Source organism: Lepidochelys kempii, chromosome 1 (assembly GCF_965140265.1).
Source record: "Lepidochelys kempii isolate rLepKem1 chromosome 1, rLepKem1.hap2, whole genome shotgun sequence".
NCBI lineage: Eukaryota > Metazoa > Chordata > Testudines > Cheloniidae > Lepidochelys > Lepidochelys kempii.
In genome coordinates, this window is record NC_133256.1 from 241,467,659 (window position 1) to 241,482,979 (window position 15,321).

At 47.9% G+C, this 15,321-nt stretch overlaps 1 protein-coding gene across 13 annotated transcripts in view; it reads right to left on the reverse strand.

The window, feature by feature from the left end:
- Positions 1 to 15,321, reverse strand: part of WNK1 (WNK lysine deficient protein kinase 1) — a 171,004-nt gene that overhangs the window by 17,739 nt on the left and 137,944 nt on the right. For all 13 annotated transcript variants that reach the window (XM_073320462.1, XM_073320396.1, XM_073320378.1 and 10 more), the window contains 4 exons: positions 13,317 to 13,403; positions 12,096 to 12,165; positions 8,826 to 8,899; positions 7,050 to 7,726 (listed from right to left, as the gene is read on the reverse strand). In XM_073320462.1, coding sequence (XP_073176563.1) covers positions 7,050 to 7,726; positions 8,826 to 8,899; positions 12,096 to 12,165; positions 13,317 to 13,403 — 908 coding nt within the window. The remainder of the gene's footprint in view (positions 1 to 7,049; positions 7,727 to 8,825; positions 8,900 to 12,095; positions 12,166 to 13,316; positions 13,404 to 15,321) is intronic.

The window sequence follows — 15,321 nt, forward strand, 5'->3', positions numbered from 1 at the left end:
AAAGTGATCATCAAGTTGGGCCATTTCCAGCACAAATCCAGGTTCTCTCACCCTCCACCCCCCCACACACAAACTCACTCTCCTGCTGGTAATAGCCCATCCAAAGTGACAACTCTCCCTACAATGTGCATGATAATCAAGGTGGGCCATTTCCAGCACAAATCCAGGCTCTCTCACCCCCACACCCCCATACATACACAAACTCACTCTCCTGCTGGTAATAGCCCATCCAAAGTGACCACTCTCCCTACAATGTACATGGTAATCAAGGTGGGCCATGTCCAGCACAAATCCAGGCTTTCTCCTGAGGAAACTTCAATCCATCCGTGATCTTCCTGATGACACCATCCTGGCCACTATGGATGTAGAAGCCCTCTACACCAACATTCCACACAAAGATGGACTACAAGCCGTCAAGAACACTATCCCCGATAATGTCACGGCTAACCTGGTGGCTGAACTTTGACTTTGTCCTTACCCATAACTATTTTACATTTGGGGACAATGTATACCTTCAGATCAGCGGCACTGCTATGGGTACCCGCATGGCCCCACAGTATGCCAACATTTTTATGGCTGATTTAGAACAACGCTTCCTCAGCTCTCGTCCCCTAAAGCCCCTACTCTACTTGCGCTATATTGATGACATCATCATCTGGACCCATGGAAAAGAAGCCCTTGAGGAATTCCACCATGATTTCAACAACTTCCATCCCACCATCAACCTCAGCCTGGTCCAGTCCACACAAGAGATCCACTTCCTGGACACTACAGTGCTAATGAACAATGGTCACATAAGCACTACCCTATACCGGAAACCTACTGACCGCTATTCCTACCTACATGCCTCCAGCTTTCACCCTGACCACACCACACGATCCATCGTCTACAGCCAAGCTCTGCGATACAACCGCATTTGCTCCAACCCCTCAGACAGAGGCAAACACCTACAAGATCTCTGTCAAGCTTTCTTACAACTACAATACCCACCTGCGGAAGTGAAGAAACAGATTGACAGAGCCAGAAGAGTTCCCAGAAGTCACCTATACAGGACAGGCCTAACAAAGAAAATAACAGAACGCCACTGGCCGTCACCTTCAGCCCCCAACTAAAACCCCTCAACGCATTATTAAGGATCTACAACCTATCCTGAAGGATGACCCAACACTCTCACAAATCTTGGGAGACAGGCCAGTCCTTGCCTACAGACAGCCCCGCAACCTGAAGCAAATATTCACCAACAACCACATACCACACAACAGAACCACTAACCTAGGAACTTATCCTTGCAACAAAGCCCGTTGCCAACTGTGCCCACATGTCTATTCAGGGGACACCATCACAGGGCCTAATAACATCAGCCACACTATCAGAGGCTCGTTCACCTGCACATCCACCAATGTGATATATGCCATCATGTGCCAGCAATGCCCCTCTGCCATTTACATTGGTCAAACTGGACAGTCTCTACGTAAAAGAATAAATGGACACAAATCAGATGTCAAGAATTATAACATTCATAAACCAGTTGGAGAACACTTCAATCTCTCTGGTCACGCAATCACAGACATGAAGGTTGCTACCTTAAAACAAAAAAACTTCAAATCCAGACTCCAGCGAGAAACTGCTGAATTGGAATTCATTTGCAAATTGGATACTATTAATTTAGACTTAAATAGAGACTGGGAGTGGCTAAGTCATTATGCAAGGTAGCCTATTTCCCCTTGTTTTTTCCTACCCCCTCTCCCCCGACGTTCTGGTTAAACTTGGATTTAAACTTGGAGAGTGGTCAGTTTTCCCTGGGGGGAAAAAAAAGAAAAAAAGGGGGGGGGGTGAGAAAGCCTGGATTTGTGCTGGAAATGGCCCACCTTGATTACCATGCACATTGTAGGGAGAGTGGTCACTTTGGATGAGCTATTACCAGCAGGATAGTGAGTTTGTGTGTGTGGTTTTTGGAGGGGGGTGAGGGGGTGAGAAAACCTGGATTTGTGCTGGAAATGGCCCAACTTGATGATCACTTTAGATAAGCTATTACCAGGAGGACAGTGGAGTGGGAGGAGGTATTGTTTCATGATCTCTGTGTGTATATAATGTCTGCTGCAGTTTCCACGGTATGCATCCGATGAAGTGAGCTGTAGCTCACGAAAGCTCATGCTCAAATAAATTGGTTAGTCTCTAAGGTGCCACAAGTACTCCTTTTCTTTTTACCAACAAGTAAATCTTTTCCACTTTGCTAGATATGTGGCTCTAGTAGAGGGCTTCCTGCTGCCGAGTAGGACCTCCCTTAGCTATTCTGAGCACAGAAGCACCATGGGGTTCGTCCATGAAGCTTCCAAGCCATGAGGTGGAGGGACTGCAGGTTGGGGTGATGAAGAGGACTGTGGACCTGAATGATGGGTCGGGTAGGAGAGGTAACGGATCAGGGCATCCCCTGAGTTCCAGGAGCGTGGTGTACTAATGTTGTCGAGGCCACGTTGGTGTCACCAGAATTATCTCTGCCCCGTCCCTGCAGACCTTAAGTAGGACCTTGTACAGATGAGGGAATGGGGGAAAAGGCATAGAGCAGGCAGCCTCCCCAGGGTAGCAGGAACGTGTCAGTGATTGAGCCTGGGCTGTGTTCTGCTCCTTCCACAAACATCGGGCACTTTCTGTTGCTCCAGGTGGCAAACAGATCGACCTGATGATACCCCCACCTTTGGAAGATAGAGAGTATGACATCCGGGCAGATGGACCACTCGTGATTGCAGAGGGACCTGCTGAGGTGGTCCGCCAGTACGTTCTGAACTCCTAGTAGATAGGATGCTTCCAGGTGAATGGAGTGAGCTATGCAAAACTCCCACAGAGGGCTTCCTAACATAGGAAGTAACGTAATGTAATTGTTGATGTAAAACATAGCAGTGGTGTTGTCAGTCAGAACTGCTACGCACTGACCTTGTAGTCGGGCCTGAAAGGTCTGGCATGCTCGTCGCACTGTCCTCAGCTCCTTGATGTTGTTACGGATGTAGAGCTAGTCCTGCGACCGAAGGCCCTGCTTTTGGAGGTCTCCCAAATTCACACCCCATCCCAGAGCTTAAGCATCCATTACTAGGGACAAGGAGGGCTGTTGAAGGGGACTCCTTCGCACACCATCTGAGGGTCGAGCCACCACTGAAGGGACTCTGGCACCTGCCCCAGCACTGTAACCACTGAGTTCAGGCTGTTGCGTCCCAGGCAATAGGCTGAAGGCAGCCATGCCTGTAGAGGTCTGAGCCTCAGTCTGGCGTGCCGGGTCACATAAGTGCAGGCTGCCATGTGGCCGAGGAGACTCAAGCATCCCTTTGCTGTAGCGGTCGGGTATTGCCTGAGGCCTTGAATGAGGTTCCTCATGGCTTGGAATCAGGATTCTGGCAAAAGTGCTCTTGCCTGAACCAAGTCTAACACCACCCCAATGAATTCTATTCTTCGGGTCAGCGACAAGGTTGACTTGTTCAAGTTGAGGAGGAGACCCAGTCTCTCGAATGTGGATCTGACCAATCGGACGTGAGAGTCCACCTGCCCCCTGGTGTGGCCCCTAAGCAGCCAGTCATCAAGGTAGGGGGATACCTGCACCTGCCTCCAATGAAGGAAAGCAGCCACGACTGACATGCACTTAGTGAACACTCTGGGGGCTACTGAGAGGCCGAATGGAAGGACCGTAAATTGACAATGTTTGTGTTAAACCACAAATCGTAGGAATCATCTGTGTGCAGGCCAAATAGCTATATGGAAGTACGCGTCTCATGTCAAGGGCGGCGTACCAGTCTCCCGGATCCAGAGAAGGGATAATTGTGCCCAGGAGGAACATGTGGAACTTCAACTTTACCACGAACTTGTTGAGTCCTCACTGACCTACAATGGGTCTGAGACCCCCCTTGGCTTCGGGGATTAGGAAGTATCGGGAATAGAATCCTTTGCCCCATAGCTCCTGAGGAACCTCCTCCACCGCTCCCATGATGAGGAGTACCCACATCTCCTGGATAAGGAGCTGCTCAAGAGAATGGTCCCTGAAGGGAGGGTAGGAGCAGAATTGGAGGGAAGATCCCACTTCTACTGTACGGAGAACCCTGAAGTCATTTGGGCCCAAGCATGGTAGAAGTGGGACAGATGATTCAAGAAAGACTGGGAAGGATCCGGAATTGTGGCTGGTGCGCTGTCCTCAGGCACACCTTTAAAAGGCCTGCTTTGAACCAGATGATGGTTTAGTCAGGCCCTGCCCCTGCCCGGATGCGGGGTGGGAAGGCTTGCGTCTGCCATTCCTGTCCCCTCTTCTATAAAAGTCCTGCCTCAGCCAAGGAGCATAGGAGAGCTGCTGCTAAGGCTTGAAATCTTTACATTGGGTTGCCGGGTGTACATACCCAAGGATTTCATGGTAGCCCCGGAGTACTTCAGGCTATGCAGCCTAGAGTCAGTCTGCTCTGAAAACAGACCTGCCCCATCAAAAGGCAGGCCCTACATGGTCTGTTGAGCCTCAGGCAGAAGGCCCGAGGCCAGCAGCTATGAGCTACACCTCATGGCAATACCAGAGAACTAGGTGCGTGCCGTTGAGTGTGCAGCGTCCAGTGAGGCCTGTGAAGAGGTCCATGCCACCGCCTTGCCCTCCTCCACTATTGCTCCAAACTCCTCCCTGGACTCTGTTGGCACCAGCTCCTGGAACTCGTTGTTCAAGTTTAAGGAGTTGAAGCTGTATCTACTCAGAATTGCCTGCTGGTTGGCAATCCTGAGTTGCAACCCCCACACAGAATACACTTTGCGCCCAAATAAATCTAGGCGCTTGGCATCCTTGGTCTTAGGCCCTGGGTCTTGTTGTCCCTGCCTCTCCTTATAATTTACTGCAGCCACCACCAATGACTAAGGCTGTGGGTTTGTGAAGAGGTATTCTTATCCCTTAGATGGGACAAAATACTTCCTCTTCACACCGTTCGCAGTGGAAGGGATGGAGGCCGAGGCCTGCCAAATTGTCTTAGCATTGGTCTGTATAGTCTTAAGGAGAGGTCGAGCCACCCTTGACAGGCCTTCTGGGGCCAGGATGTTGACCATCAGGTCCTCAGTCTCCACCACCTCCTCGGCCTGCATATTTCACACCACCCTGTGAAGGAAGTACTGGTGAGTACGGCTGTCTATGGGGGGGGCGGTCCAGAGATGGAGGTGCCTGCAACTGCCTCATCCAGGGAGGATGACGAGGAGGCTAATGGAGGAACAGGGTCCTCCTGACCCTCTTGGTCTCCAGGGGCCTCGTGTCCTGCCTCTGTCAGGGCCAACCACACCTGGATCAGGCTTAGGAACCAGGGTTGGTTCCAGGGGAGGTGGTGCCAAGGAGGTACCCGTCGCACTCCTAGGGGTGGGGTGACTGGCGGGTGCCTCCAGCACCCACGGTTCAAAGGCCACCAAATGGGAACCCTTGGACTGGGCACTTTGGGCCTGGTGGTATACACACAGGGTCCAAAATTTCCACTGCACTGGGCTCTGCCACTGCACAGGCCATGGCCCTGCCCTCACCTCAGGCTTTCCACAGCCTGACTGGTGCAGCCCCGCTCTAAGTATCTAGACCCCGTCTGAGTCCAAAGATGGGGACCGGGACTGCGATGGCCAGGAGCAGTGCCTGGGATAACCAGTGCCAGGAGCAGGACCTTCTGTGCAGCGGGGATCAGCATCGCTATCAGGAGCACTGGCATGTCCTGGAGCCATGCCGAGGGATTCCACCAGCGGTGCTGAGGGACGAAGCATCGCCAGTTTGCCTCAAGACAGTGCCACACATTGTGGTACCAGAGGCTTGGCTCGAAGGACCGGGGACCACGGTGCCATCATGGCGATGAGGTCCCTCACGGCCTCAAAGGTGTCTGGGGAGGATGGCAATTCCGCCTCCTCAATTACCTAGCTCGGAGAGTCCAACAGCACCAGACTCGATGGTCCCCCTTGCGGAACCAAAATTGACGGTGCTGGCTCCAAAGTCTACGGCCCTGGGTGCTCCACTCTGGGACATATCCCATTGGCCGGCTCCGAAGGGGTGGGTCTCTGAGTCTGAGATCCTCTCCTCCCCTGCTTCTGGTGCCACTTCTGCATCAGGGAATGGGACCGGTGCCAGCTCAATCCCACAGGTTTCGGCACCGGTGAGTAGCCATGCCACAGATCTCTCCCAGAGTCTTTCCACAGTGCTGCTTCTACCACTGCCACTGGGGCGCTGTGCACCCTGAGTTTGGTGCCGGGTGTTGCCATGCCGATGTAGGTTGCAGTTTAAGTGCCGCCTCCATAAGGAGCTGCTTGAGGCAAAAATCTCACTCCTTTTTTTGTTCTGGAGTGAAACCCTGTACAAATCCTGCACTTGTCCGCTTTGTGCGGTTCCCCCATACACTTTAAGCAAGCGTCGTGGGGTTGCCCGTTAGCATGGTCTTGTTGCAGGACTTGCAGGGTTTGAACCCTTGGGACTTAGGCATACCCTGAGTCCCAACGGAGAACGTGGTGGGGGTGAGGGGGAAGACCCCCCCACTACCAACCGCTATCTGCTATAACAACCAAAAACACTAAAACTAAACTGAACAAGGATAGGAATAACTGAACTAACTAAACTGAAAGCTAGGGAAAGAGGAGAGCTTGCTAAGCAAGTCACTGCAGTTCCAATGACCATCACTGGCGGTAAAAAGGAACTGAGGCGGCACTGGGTTGCGCAGGGTCCTATATTGAGCTCCATGAAGGTGCCACTCCAGGGGGCTCCACAGCCAACCCAACAGGTACTGCTAGGGTAAAAGCTTTCCAATGACTGTGCACATGGTGCACACACACTCTTAATTGGAACTGATATGAGCAATCACTTGAAGAACCATCACATTCATCTAATCAGTAAAGTAATTTTACCCTATGTGAAAACTCTGGCAATTACTACAGAAAAATATATTTAACAGAGTCTCATTCTAAAAATCAGTCCTTTTTCCTCTTTCCTTTATGAGAGCTCTGACCTGCCATACAGAGGAGAGATTCACAATAAGCAACTGTTACAGTTCACACATCAAACAACATTCTCAAAGAAGAAATCTTACTTTTCCCGCAACCGGCGTAGCTCTGATTTCAAGTCTTCATCTTCAATATCTGACTCGTCGCTGCTCATGTAGGAAGAATTCAATGAGTTGCTAAAGCTTTGGATGGGGAGGCTGATTTTTGAACCCAGTGGTTGACGAGAGTCTGGGCTACCTGAGCCATCATCCAGTTCCTTTGCCACTCCACTCAGGAAGGCGGCCTCCAGATCAGATGATGGCCCATTCATAAGTGGAGACTCCCTGGACTCCACCAATTCTGGCACTTCTTTCTCTGGAGACATGGATGGAGGAAAAACTTGTTCTGAATCCACAGAAAGAGGAAGAGTCATTGGGGGTTCTTTCTCCACACAGGTGACCTCATCTTGTGTCCTGGACACAGAAAAGCGACCCACTTGGTCCGTTGTTGTTGTCACTTGAAAGCGCCCAACCTTAGTTGGCTGCCCAGCCTCTGATGGCAATTGTATGGCAGGAAATGTCTGTGAAACAACACCATCTGTCACATCTAAGGAGGTACCAGTGGTAGCTTCTGTTGTCCCACTGGAAGTCTGCTTCACAAGCGTACTCTCTGGACTGCTGCCAGACAAAGATAAATCAGAGGAGGTTGTCTCAAAATGCACAGGCTTAGTTTCTTCAGGTTTACCATCACCCTCTCTCAGTCCATTATCTACTGCCACAGACACCTAGAAGTGATTGAAACACTAAGTGAGCACAGCAATATAAAACAGGCTCTAGCTGACCTCTATGGTCAGAAACATGTCAAACAGGAAAATTAACCAGCTGCCTTGAGCACAGCAAAGCAAGCTGCCGTCTCCATTTCCTGGCCACATATCCACTCATCCCATAGTTCGAGGTAAAGGCAGGCTAAATACACTTCTACCCCGATGTAACGCTGTCCTTGGGAGCCAAAAAAATCTTACTGCCTTATAGGTGAAACCGCGTTATATTGAACTTGTTTTGCCCCACTGGAGCGCACTGCCCTGCCCCACCAGAGCACTGCTTTACCGCATTATATCCGAATTCGTGTTATATCGGATCGCGTTATATCAGGGTAGAAGTGTATCCTCTGTTCTTGAGCTAAGCCATCTCAACTTGTTTCATACACATCCACATCTGTTCTTCCAAGAACTACATCTTTCAGTAAGATTCCTTCACAACCAAATTTAGAGAATGATGCAACAGAGTGCACCAATGTCACATTAGCCATCATGTAGCTAACATTAAAGATCTGGACTACTAACAGCAAAGTCAACACATCGTTAAAACTTATTTCAAGGCTTCAGTTGTCACAGAATGCCATGGTCACAAACCAGAAATCGCTGCAATAAAGTGTGATGTTTACCCTGACGGGGAGTAGAGTTCATGAATAGAAAGCTGAACTCATATCAAACTCAATATTGGCACTTCCTCCCAGTAAAATGGTGTGCCAGGAGCTGGTACCAATCAAGGCGGCCCAGATTTTTCAAGGTATTTAGGCACTGCTTCACTCAGAATTGCAATGCCCAACTGATTCAGGAACCTAAATCTCATTTTCAAAAGTGGTTTAGGCACTTAGAAGCCTAAATCCAATTGATAGCCAATGGGTTTTAGGCACCTATGTGCCTAAACCATTTTTTAAAATGAGATTTAGGCTCCAAAATCAGCTGGGCATTACAATGCTGAGTGCAGCAATTCTAAATACCTTGATAAATCTGGGTCCTACTGCTTTGCCATAACAAAAAGTGAGATTCCTGGATCAATGCCCTGGTCACAGAGTAAATCTACAAAGTAACATTTTCCTACCTGAAATCGTCCCATCTTAAAAACTCCAGCTCCTGCAGTGGTAGTTGTTTCACTGCTCTCTGCATCCTGTGATGCTGAAATTGAGAAAAAGGAGGGTGGCAGGGAAGAGAACAGCTCTAGTCACACTTCTCCCTGGCAGGCTCCCACCCATATCCTCAGTCTCCCCTCCCAGACAGCAGTGGCCCCCGCCCCCGCAGCTCCCAGTTGTTGCTCCTGCCTGTCCCTGTGGGATGCAGCTTGCAAGCTCCAGCAGCTGCCATGGAGGGAGGGGGCCCACCTGAATCATGTGACCAAGCAGAGCTGGCAAACCCAGGAACTGCAGCCTGCCTGCACAATATAAGCTGGGGAGCCAGTCTTGGCCAGGTCCAGCAGCTCCCTGCTCTAACGCACCAATACTGCGGGGCGGGGGGGGGGGGGGGGAATGAAATTTTGTACAAATTCTGCATTGCACAGTGGCACAGAATTCATCCAGGAGTAACTTCACTCAACTCCCAAGCAGTATTCCCTGAAGGAGCTGGATGCTTTAGAACCTAGTCTAAGACTTTTTGCAGAACTGCAGACCCAAAGGCAGTGTCTCCCCTAGGAGGTGTGTACTAAGGCATAATGTCTTGAGATGGTACAGACCAAAGATCATGTGGCAGCTTTGCATATTTCCTCAATGAGAACCTCTCTCAGCAGAGCGATGGAAGCAAACTGAAACCTAGTGGAATGGGCTATAACCCTAGAAGAAGACCGAACATTATCCCCCCCCCGCCTCCTATGAGGCTGCTACAACCAGAAATCCACTTAGAGACTCTTTGGGTAGAAAGAGGTGCTTCATCTGACACTGCCCTACATACCTTTGGTATGGGGCATGAAGATAGTTGGGGTGCATGTGTGGACCTGACACTGCTACCAAAAGGCTCCTATCAAAGGCACATGCGCACCTGAAGTGCAGCACCCATAGGAACATTATGTAGTACACCGGGCCATGCTACAATTTCAAGACAAATTGGTTTTCACTATAGTTATCCCACTCATCTTATTATGGCACTTAATTATACTTCCAGGTTACATGTATTATATTTAACTGGCATGTCACTCAGGGAAATTATGTAGCTTACTAGTGAATGATATAGACTGCTGTTTAAATGGGACAATAGTGGCAAATTCAGTTAAGGCCAGCTCCTTTAGGCATTTTTTATCTACTGCCAAATGTTGATTACCCAAGCATTAAACCAGTATAAAATTTAGAATGAGTATATTAATACAGAAATGAACAAATAAGATTAAAAGAAAAAAATCAAATGCTGAGAATCATTTTTAGTCAGTATAAGATTCTCATTGTAGATTTTCAGGGCCAGATTCTTGGACTCCCTGCCCCCACACTCCAGCTGCACTGCACTGTTGGACTTGTGGAACTAGCTACCTAGAGGTCCCTCTAGTGAGGGAGAAATTGTTGGGTGGCCATAATGGCTCTACACAACTACTCTCAAAGCCTGTGATGCAGGGGGCTGTGGCTGAGGAAGGAGGACATGCACTGAGTACCTCTGCACTCCAGCAATACGTGCAGCTGGGATGCAACTGGGTCACCATGAGTGTGTGGTAAGTTCTAACAAAGGCTGGCCTGGTTCTGGTCTGGGGGCATACAACCACTGACCATCACACTAGTTGTGCAACTGTGGATCTGGCATTCAAAATTTTAAAAATTGTTTTGTCATCCTTATTTGGCAGAAGGTCCAACATGGCATTCCAATTAAAACGATTCTACTAAACTTCAGCAGGGTGGGAAACTTATTCTCAGGTAGGGAAGCAATTTTCCAGGGGAATCTATTGCAGGAAGCCCAACATGTGATTTTGTTTTCCTACTGTAATAAATCTTGAAGGTCTGCCATAAAACACTGGCTGCAGAAGGGAAATCTTTCAGAATATGGTTGGCTCTCCTAACTGGTTTTGAAATACTCTAAACAGTACAGCAGCACTCTTCTCTCATAAAAAGGTAAGAAAAGTTTGCTTAACTAAACTGGGCAGGAGAACATGTTAGAAATATATGTTCCCAGGCCCCCACAAAACCTCTTGGTCTACAAGTGAATACATTATCAAGCTAGTGTAAGCCAGCGTGTGAGCTGGCTAGCTACGGCATCTTTTTTCCTTTTTTTTTTTTTTGGCAGAAATGTGTGCGCTTTATACCTGAAACATTCTGGAACCTTTACAGAACTGTACAATCACTAATTGTTTAGCAGCTGGATATACATTTAGGATTGGAAAGTCCACGGTCTGCTTCTCAACTTCTCTAAATGAAACCAGAAAGCAAATCTTTTTCCCGCACACTGCTCATATGAAGATTTCCACTTCTTTGCACAGTGTAAAGAAGGGAAATACCTAAAGATCTGTTGATAAGGCACAGAAGGATCAAAACTAGCAATATCGTCTTCTCACTCTTGCTGACTATATACACCTCTACCCTGATATAAGGTGACCTGATATAACATGAATTTGGATATAACGTGGTAAAGCAGCACTCTGGGGGGCAGGACTGCACGCTCCGGCAGATCAGCGTGTCAGGCTCCGACACATTGCTCTGAGCGGCATGTTAAGGGTGCCGGGCCAGGGTGTTGGATAAGGGGCAGAGGGTCTCGGGGGACAGTCAGGGGACAGGGAGCGGCGGTGGGTTGGATGGTTCGGAGGTTCTCGGGGTGGGGCGGTCAGGGGATGGGGGCATTGGATAGGGCGTGGGAATCCCGGGAGGCCTGTCAGGGGGCAGGGGTGTGGATAGGGGTTGGGGCAGTCAGGGGACAGAGAGTGGGGGGATTGGATGGGTCGGGGGTTCTGAGGTGGTCAGTCAGGGGCAGGAAGTGACTATTAATAATGGAAATGCTTGAGGCCAAAAGCAAGTTTGATATAACGCGGTTTCACCTACAACACGGTAAGATTTTTTGGCTCTCGAGGACCACATTATATCAGGGTAGAGGTGTAATATAGGGGAGAGGAGGCATTCACTCCACAAATCTGGATATTGTTCCTTAGCAGTAAGTTTAGCGGAGAGTCCTTGTAAATCTTGATTTAGCTTATTTTTGGAGAGTTTTAAAAATTAAATAAGTTAGCATATCCTTTGTACCTCTCGACCTGCAGTAAGATAGTTTTAGTCTAGTTCATCAGAAGCCAGTGACTTTCCAGTTCCTCTACTAAAGCCTGCAGTTTTAGGACAGCCATTTAACATCAAATCCTCTTGTTCAGCAAGTCGATTCACATTCCTCAGAAGACTGAGGTGGCAAGTGTCAATATAAATACCTTCTCTCAGGGGCTGTGTCGGTGCAGACACCACTCCAGTAACCATTGTAGAAGCCACTGCTGGCACAGGCTATAAAAACCAAAGAAAATCCTTTAGCTGTTATATTGATCCTCACCACAAAGCCTACCTAAAGCATCCTGCAATATTAAATATTTTTCCATCTTACTTAAGGATAAAGGAATGACCCTAGGCAAAAGTAACAAGTAATCTCAGTGAATCTTGCATTACCAACTATAAGGATATATGTTTGTGTTTTCAAATTTTATCTTCAATGGCTCAGCAGAGCTCCTCCTCCTTTAGATAACTTGAGGGAGTTTTAGCACTGTCTACATGGGGAAGTCTGTATGAAATAGCTAAGGGTCCAAGTTTAAAGGGCAAAAGCTATTTAAATTAAGGCCACTTGCATTCTGAATGAGACAGTCCACACAGAGGTTTAATGCGATTTAACTAATTTGCTTTAAATTCATACCTTTACATTCAGATTAATTTTCCTGGCTGTACCCATGTAGACAACCCCTTGGTGTGGAATAAGTATGTCCACACAGGGAGTTAGTGCAGAATACCTACTTCACACTAGGTATTCCAGTTCCCCCCTCCCCATGTAGACAAGTTTTTATTTAACAGGAGCCTACATTCATCAGAATATAGTACCTCTTTCCAAATGACTAGGGTGCATGCCAAGGTTCACCACTCCCATTTGCTAAACAGCACTGATTAAGATCCTTAACAAGTTTTAATTTCATATTAGATCTTAAAATTTGCAACCACCCCTTACTGCACAGCTCCTTAAGGACCATATCACTTGGTAGCCAGCCATGAGGGAATACAAAATCCAGCACAAGCTGCACCTTTTGCCCCAAGTACATCAGAATACTTTCTTGTAGACTCAGAAGACAGTCACAGGTCATTCTTTATTCTGATCTCCTATATTGTTCCAACCTCAGAAAATCTGTTTCTTAATGAATGTTTGTTTTAGCAGGATACCTCTAGCAACAGGCCAGAAAATCTATTAAAAAGCCTACAAGAGAGTTACTAGTTTTTAAGTCATACAAGTATGTTTCCCTGCACAGCACTCACCAGCTTTTGAGGCATCAAAGCATTTTTATTTTCAAAGACCAGAGAGAGTTTGACACACTGCTTCTGAGGGCAACGATCCAAGAGCATAAACTTAAGGAAGCACTCTTAACCAGAGGCTTTAAACGCCAACACCACAAACTTACACAGGCAGGAGCAGATGTCACTGGGACAGTCTCTGGACTGAGGGTTCTTCTCAACTGAGCATCCAGATCTTCTAGAGGCTGCTGGGACTGAATCAACAAGAAAAAAATAAGCAGCTGTCCCTTGGCACCAGCTATGCACATGGCAAAATTTAACATCGAAAGCTACTTAATATTAAGGTTGCAAAATTGTATAGCAAAAAATAGAGTTTCAATATCTCCATTACTTCTGCTTCCTTCATCATATACAGGTAATAAATTAAGCTACACATTTAAACCAAAAAATAGAAAGGAAAAGTTAAGTGGTAGCTCTGTTTTTCTGAAGATAGTGTGTTTGGATTCTCATTCTTGAGAACGGACTGAATGTTTAAGAGCCCCCGAGCTCTCATGTTTTTTGTTTCCAAGGGCAGTGGTTCACGGCATGGGCCATCCCAAACGTTCCTCAATACACACGTCACCAAACCAGGTTAATTGGTCTTCTTCTGAAGATACCATGTGGGCAGGAGTAAAAGTAGCTCAAGGGTTATCCCTAAATAAAAGGGCAACAGTTACACTGCAAATGGAGACAAGAGCTATACCAAAGCCAACTATGTACATGGACAGGGTGCTGCTTCAAAAAAAAATGGTGAGGTACCTCCAGAAGTAGCAGGTTTAACATTTCAACAGCCTGAGGTGGTGTCTTAAAAAGAGACTTCTAAAGAGGACATCCAAAATAAAAGAATTCAAAAGAATTCAAAATTCACGAACAAGGTCAGCTCCCAGACTGCTGCGCTGGGCATCACAAAATGGGGAAGAGATGGCCAGCCCTCTGTGGAGATAGAGGTGGTTAGGGACTATTTAGAAAAGCTGGACGTGCACAAGTCCATGGGGCCGGACGAGTTGCATCCGAGAGTGCTGAAGGAATTGGCGGCTGTGATTGCAGAGCCATTGGCCATTATCTTTGAAAACTCGTGGCGAACGGGGGAAGTCCCGGATGACTGGAAAAAGGCTAATGTAGTGCCAATCTTTAAAAAAGGGAAGAAGGAGGATCCTGGGAACTACAGGCCAGTCAGCCTCACCTCAGTCCCTGGAAAAATCATGGAGCAGGTCCTCAAAGAATCAATCCTGAAGCACTTGCATGAGAGGAAAGTGATCAGGAACAGCCAGCATGGATTCACCAAGGGAAGGTCATGCCTGACTAATCTAATTGCCTTTTATGATGAGATTACTGGTTCTGTGGATGAAGGGAAAGCAGTGGATGTATTGTTTCTTGACTTTAGCAAAGCTTTTGACATGGTCTCCCACAGTATTCTTGTCAGCAAGTTAAGGAAGTATGGGCTGGATGAATGCACTATAAGGTGGGTAGAAAGCTGGCTAGATTGTCGGGCTCAACCGGTAGTGATCAATGGCTCCATGTCTAGTTGGCAGCCGGTATCAAGTGGAGTGCCCCAAGGGTCGGTCCTGGGGCCGGTTTTGTTCAATATCTTCATAAATGATCTGGAGGATGGTGTGGATTGCACTCTCAGCAAATTTGCGGATGATACTAAACTGGGAGGAGTGGTAGATACGCTGGAGGGGAGGGATAGGATACAGAAGGACCTAGACAAATTGGAGGATTGGGCCAAAAGAAATCTGATGAGGTTCAATAAGGGTAAGTGCAGGGTCCTGCACTTAGGATGGAAGAATCCAATGCACCGCTACAGACTAGGGACCGAATGGCTAGGCAGCAGTTCTGCGGAAAAGGACCTAGGGGTGACAGTGGACGAGAAGCTGGATATGAGTCAGCAGTGTGCCCTTGTTGCCAAGAAGGCCAATGGCATTTTGGGATGTATAAGTAGGGGCATAGCGAGCAGATCGAGGAACATGATCGTTCCCCTCTATTCGACATTGGTGAGGCCTCATCTGGAGTACTGTGTCCAGTTTTGGACCCCACACTACAAGAAGGATGTGGAAAAATTGGAAAGAGTCCAGCGGAGGGCAACAAAAATGATTAGGGGTCTAGAACACATGACTTCTGAGGAGAGGCTGA